Source organism: Emydura macquarii, unplaced genomic scaffold (genome assembly GCF_026122565.2).
Source record: "Emydura macquarii macquarii isolate MOO-44397 ecotype Brisbane River unplaced genomic scaffold, CSIRO-AGI_Emac_v2 contig_3343, whole genome shotgun sequence".
NCBI lineage: Eukaryota > Metazoa > Chordata > Testudines > Chelidae > Emydura > Emydura macquarii.
This window is the reverse complement of record NW_027133480.1, coordinates 3,621,492-3,627,494: the sequence shown is the minus strand read 5'-3', so window position 1 is coordinate 3,627,494 and position 6,003 is coordinate 3,621,492. Positions and strand designations below refer to the sequence as shown.

General features: G+C 46.0%; 1 protein-coding gene across 1 annotated transcript; it reads right to left on the bottom strand.

Annotated features, from left to right (window-relative positions):
- Window positions 1–3,707: 3,707 nt before the first annotated feature.
- FOXI2 (forkhead box I2) lies at window positions 3,708–5,530 on the bottom strand. The gene is made up of 2 exons (XM_067533382.1): window positions 4,930–5,530; window positions 3,708–4,404 (listed from the first exon to the last, which is right to left on the bottom strand). Exons 1-2 carry the CDS (start codon window positions 5,528–5,530, stop codon window positions 3,842–3,844), a joined length of 1,164 nt encoding a protein of 387 aa, XP_067389483.1. The 3' UTR covers window positions 3,708–3,841.
- Window positions 5,531–6,003: the final 473 nt, after the last annotated feature.

The following is a 6,003-nucleotide window of genomic DNA, read 5'->3' as shown; positions in this document are numbered from 1 at the left end:
GCAAACAAATAACTTCACTTAGTGTTACAGCCAAATGTTACTGTTTTGAAATGCTATGAAACAATATTTTGAAACATTGTTTTTCATTCTGTCCAGCTGTAAAATAAACTCACAGAAATTAGGTCTGAAATACTGTTTTTAATGGACAGTTTTAGAAATAGCAATACAGGTAAAAATACAAGGATTATGTCTGCTCTATTTTAATGGTCAGTCTCCGAAACAGCAATATTTCTCATATGCAGCATTAGCAACCGCTACATTAAATAAATAGGTTATTTACACCACTGCAATTCGACATTGGTCAAATGTTACAGTTAAGTCTCTCTCAGTCTAGACCTGTTTTAGAGTGGATTCTCTTTTAAGACATCTATCTGACTAGAAGAAGCCTTACAGATAACTCTTGCATATTTTAACTCCTCTTTTATGGAACACACAATCCAATATAGTCTTAAACTCATAGGCTTAGTAATACTGTTTTATGTTGCTTTGAAAACCAAAACATTTTCCAGCATTCTGTCTTTCAGCAAGTGAATCCAAGTTACATCAGTCATTTCTCCAGCTTTTTCTTTTACCAGACCTATATTTTTATCATATGCAACGGGTGGGGGTGGAGTCTTAAAACTCATTTAAACAGATTATGTAATTCATAATATTGTTTGTTCTTTAAAGTCAAGGACCTTCAAAGAACGATCTAAAACAAAATGCACCAGGCAATGCGAAGCTAAGTGTTAGCCAAACCCATCTTGATTCCTCTCAAATTTTTAATAAAAAGTACAAACTTAACCTGAACTTTTGCCCAAACACTCCCCTCTCACTAATTAGAGCCATTGCTCTGAGCCAACTTTATGTAATTGACAAGCAACAAAGTGATTTAGAAGTTTGAACCTTGGTAGCTAAAATCTGCAGATGTCTGATTTAGCTTTTTAGTTGTTAAAGCTTCTTATATGACATTAAATATAACTTCAGTTAGCACTAAAATGTACTTAGAAAAGGGAAATGAGAACATGAGTTTTTAGAGCAGTAATTATAATTCTCTTTTAATAAATCTCACGCAAGTACTATTCCACGTCAGAAGCGTTGCAGCGGCCGGCGTGCCTAGGAGAAAAGTTTGTTGGCGTTAGTTTTTGATAAAACTATTCCGAATGGTAAACTAATACACATTCCTGCAAGCTTCCCTGGCTCAGATAACTCCCTTAGATTGATTTCATTTTAATACTGAGAAATAACGCTTTTTTCTCCTAACAGGCAAGTACATTACAAATTCTGTCCCTCTAAATAAATGACTCACAGTAGAAAGCGTGATATAAGATCTCGGACCGAACTTTGGAAGTCTCTATAGTTGGGGAGAACAGGGATTGTCCTCTAGATTTCATCCCCCCACCTTCCCCCCCCAAAAAAGGAAGAAGAAAAAAATCGTTGAAGAGGTTAGCATTCAGGAAACTAGTAATTAAAGGGCTCCTCAGCGGGGATCCGGATTAATTTTGGACGCTCGATTAAATCTGAAATTCTTCATATAAATTATTGTCAGCTCCATGGGCTGACACAAAAGTGATCTTTTGTGTTTGAAAAAATAAAGAGTTTTTATTTACAAACGGCCCTGAAGATTGAGGATTGGACGCTCAACACGCGAACCTGCTGATAGTACCACAGAGTGAAAACAGGGGAAGGATTTTACGCCCTGTAAACACCAAAATAAGGACTGCGTGCTCTGCTCACAGCTGGGTTTATTTCAACAGTATAATAAGCACCGCTTTTGCCTCAGTGAATCAAGCTCTATTTGAAGTTAACCAGTCACTCAAAACGCGTTTTAAATGACACCAAATGACAAGTTCAGCTTTTGAAATCTCTTTGTATATTGAAGCCTTCATTTAGTCCCCAAACCTCTGCCATGTAGAAAGACAAGACTCACTTTTAGCCTGCTGAAATCCTAGCTGGGTCCAATTCTTTCAATGCTAATGTTTTAAAGGGCGGTTCGTTGTAAACCAGTGCATAGCCTTCAGTATATTTGTGGGTTATTACAGCAGAGGGCATGAACAACAAGCAGAATGAAGAAAAACACATTTGTACTAAAATAATAAAAAAAAAAAAACATTTTTATAATGTAAGTTGAGTCTCTTTCTTCCACTTTGGCATCCCTGGAGCAATCGGTTATCGTCCTGAAATATTACTTTGTCAAGCCCGGTATTAAGAGATACTCGATTTACTTAACACATATCCTTCCTTTACATCTTCATACACATTGTAGTAGGAGGTTGTACTTTTGCCTTGCTGCAGGAGAACTCTACACCGCTGTAACCATCTTCCTAATGCTTGCAGCCATGGTAAACAATTTAGCAGGTAGACTCGCAATAGATCAGGAATGGCTTCTTGGCTCTGTGCTTCTTAAAGTCCACCGGCGTCTTGAGAGAGATTTAAGTGAAATCGGATTTAAAAAAAATAAAAATAAAAGAAAGCACACGTTGAATGAAGATAGTATAGTCAGAGGGCCGGATCCTCAGCTGGTAAAAACTGGTTGAGACTCTGTCCCAGTTCAGATGCTCTTACAGGTCATTTTTACGTTTTACAAGCCAATTTTATGGCCGGTTCCCTGAATAAAGGCCCAGCCTGAAGCAAAACCCCTCCTTAGTAAAGACTGAATTAGATATCGTGTTTCCAATAGCAGCATTAAGGTGACTTTTTTCTCCCTTTTGATGGCCTTAAACTCCGTTTTGTCTTTTCGAAAAATCGGTTTAAACTCAGGTATTTAGCGCCTCGATTCCGAATGACCTTCCTACCAGACCTGAAAGTCTTTTCCAGTCTTTATTCGCATGAACGTTTGTTTGATACCTGGCTGCATCCCAGGACAGCGCACTGCATTCCACTGCATTCCCCATCCATCCTATCTGATCGGGAGCCTTTATCTCCTCAACGGGTTTCAGAACAAATGTTCACTTCGATGACAGATGCGAGACTCCCAAGATCAGTATCGGGCAATAATACGGTTTACCTGACATTGTACCAAAGCCCTGTGTTAAATTCCCAATACGAATTCTTTGTAGCCATTACATTAGGTTTAGAAAGCACCCATTTGTTTCAACCGAACTCTTGTCATGCTGTTAATGTTTGGAGAAGAATAAAATGGGATACAATACATAAATTGTGTCCAATATCTCAATCATGCCAATCTGACGGGAACTTCTTTTTGGTATTGCCAACATTGGCATTCGGGTCTTGGTGCCGCCCAAACTAAAGAGCACACACAGTGTGTGCAGAGCTATGACAACCGAAGCAGAAAGACCTGGAAGAACACAAAAAGCCTCACTGTAATCTGTAGAGAAAAGTCATTTTAATGTAACAGTATTGGATGGCGGAAATGTTACAATTCCACAGCACGTGAGAAAAGAAGAAAATAGTTTTGCATCAAGTTAGAATTAAAAATGAATGGAGATCTTTTTTGTAACCCAGATTGCATAGACCAGCAACACATGACTCCGGAATGTCAAGTCTGTGAGGCTCTCACAATAGACGGTTTGCTTTACCCTAACAGCTGTACACAACCATTATATACCATATCTATATTACAAAAATATTCCTATCTGGGGTGTTAGTGCATTGTGTCAAGGTCAGTTGTCTAGATCTGTCTGCATAGTATCAATAGTGTAATCAAACTGCGGCTGGAAGCCTGGCTCGGAGGATGCCTCAACCTGAAATAGACATTTAATCGTGTGTGTGTGTTTTAAGGCACAACAATACAACGTCCAAAGTTAACAGAAACTATTTGGAGTGCCATCGTGTATACACAAAACTTCTAGGAACAGAACATGGCTTCTGGGATTTACAGCGAAGTGGTTTCACCGTCAGTCTAAACTTCCGTCCCTTCTCTGCTGTAGATCAGGCTGCTGACGCTGAAGGTGTTCACGAGGGGGGTGCCGACCCCGCTCTGCGGACTGCTCGCATAGTAGTTCATTCGGGACTCGGCCTGGGGACTCAGTTCAGCCGCCGGGGCCGCGCCGCCGTCGGAAGTGGGGCAGGAGCTCAGGGCAGGCACGTTCTGCCTGGCGTGTGAACATTCCCCCTCCAGCCCTCCGGAGAGCGGCCGCGCCACGCCGTGGCTCCCATTGACAAGGGCGTGCATGGTGGAGGCAAATCTGGAGAAACTGGGGCTCCTTTCCAGCGCCGGCGTGGGGGAGGCCTTGGGCCCGCTGCCCGAACCCGGGGAGTGCTGCAGTCCGGGGCAGCCCAAGCCCAGAAGGCTGGAGGAGTCTGGAGACCTCAAAGCACCGCCGCTCTTGTTTTCCGCTTTGCCAGGCCCTCCCTGGGAGCTGGACCCGGGAGCGTCCGATCTTCTCTTCCTCTTCCTTCGAAAATTGCCGTTGTCAAACATTTTCTCGCAGTTCGGGTCTAGGGTCCAGTAATTGCCTTTTCCTACGAATAAACGAACAGCACATCACATGGGCTGGGGGGGGGGGGAACGCTAGGGCTCTGGCACACCGGTAACTACATGGCTGGTGGTTTAACAGGGCGGGAGCACGCGGGAGACTTTCCTGCACGCTTAGCTCACGCTCCAGGTTTGTGTTATCATCCCGGATGCAGCGGCCGGTTCCCTTTCCCAGGGCTAGAGCTCGCTTTGCAATGCTTAGCGGTGGGGAAACAAGACACCCGAGCTGCCCAAGACAAAGCCGGTGTTTGCTTTTACAGTGAACACGCTAATGCTAGACAGGCCCCAAGTTTAGCATCCGAAACAGGCTCCGAACATTATCACCACAGCTCTGTACTTACCCGACAGTGGTCATTTTATGTCAAGCCTGGCTAAATAATACCAGTATTTTACACTGGGCCCGGGAGCGGATCAGTTGCAAATGCCAGCGTGGTGTGACTTTCCTCCCTTCACCACACGGTCAGTGTATGCAACGTGCTCCCACTTAGGAGAAGAACAGGGGTTTTCGTTACCTGGATCGTCTTCGTCTCTGGGGACTTTCTTAAAGCAGTCGTTGAGGGACAGGTTGTGCCTGATGGAGTTCTGCCAGCCAGCCTTGCTCTTCTTGTAGAAAGGGAAGTTTTCGGCCACGTACTGGTAAATTTGACTCAGGGTCAACTTCTTCTCCGGGGCGTTTTGGATGGCCATGGCTATCAGAGCCGAGTACGAGTAAGGGGGCCTCACCATTTTAAAAAACTCCTGCTGGCTGGAGAGGGACAACCAGCTGAGATCTGCTCCTCCAAAGCCTGATGCCGGGGCCAGGAACTGTCTCTGGCTGCTCCCATAACCCGAGGGGATGAAGGAAGTCCCATTAGTCCCAGAGAGGTAAGGCGACGAATTGATGGCAGGTCCATTGATCCAGAGGTAGGGGTTCGCTGTTGGGGGGCTGTATTCGCTCAGCCCATAGCCGGCTGGATGGGCTGATGGCCTCTGTGGGTGGTGATGGTGGTGCAGGTTCTGCTGGTACATGCTTAGGTTATCACAGTACACCGCCATGTCCAGGAAGTCCTGTGCATTGGGATGCTGGAGCGGGGCCGACTGTGGATTTGCGGGCTGCTGCCCAAAAGAGCTCATAATCCCCTGTGAGCCGCGGAGTTTAACGGGCTGGAGCACAGATCATCAGCACTGGGGTGTCTCGGGCGACTGAGCTCCCAGGCGCTACGGAAAGGCATTTAAATAATGGCCTGGGGTAGACTCAGGCTGCAGGCGACCTCAAACCAGAGAGCAAGTAGCAGAAACAGGCTGGAGCAGGGGGCAGCGCCGCCCATTCGCCGCTCCACCTCTACACAACCAAGGGGCTGCCCCACCCACCCTGCGTCCAGCCCCCCCGCACCCTCTGAGCAACCCACGTACTACCCCAGGAACCGCAGCGCTCCCCCTGCACCCCCAGAGACCACCCCGCCGCCCGCACCGCCCCCTCCACAACTTCTCTATCCCCCCTACACAACCCATACACCACACACAACCCGTCCTCTGCACCATCCCCTTCACAACCTCTGTCCCCCCCCGCACAACCCATACACCACACAGCACCCGTCCTCTGCACC

Excerpts from the sequence above, each read along its gene's own strand:
- FOXI2 (XM_067533382.1), bottom strand. The coding sequence starts at position 5,530 with ATGAGCTCTTTTGGGCAGCAGCCCGCAAATCCACAGTCGGCCCCGCTC. Across the intron at positions 4,405-4,929 it reads CAGAGACGAAGACGATCCAG|GAAAAGGCAATTACTGGACC; the intron begins GTAACGAAAACC and ends GTTTATTCGTAG.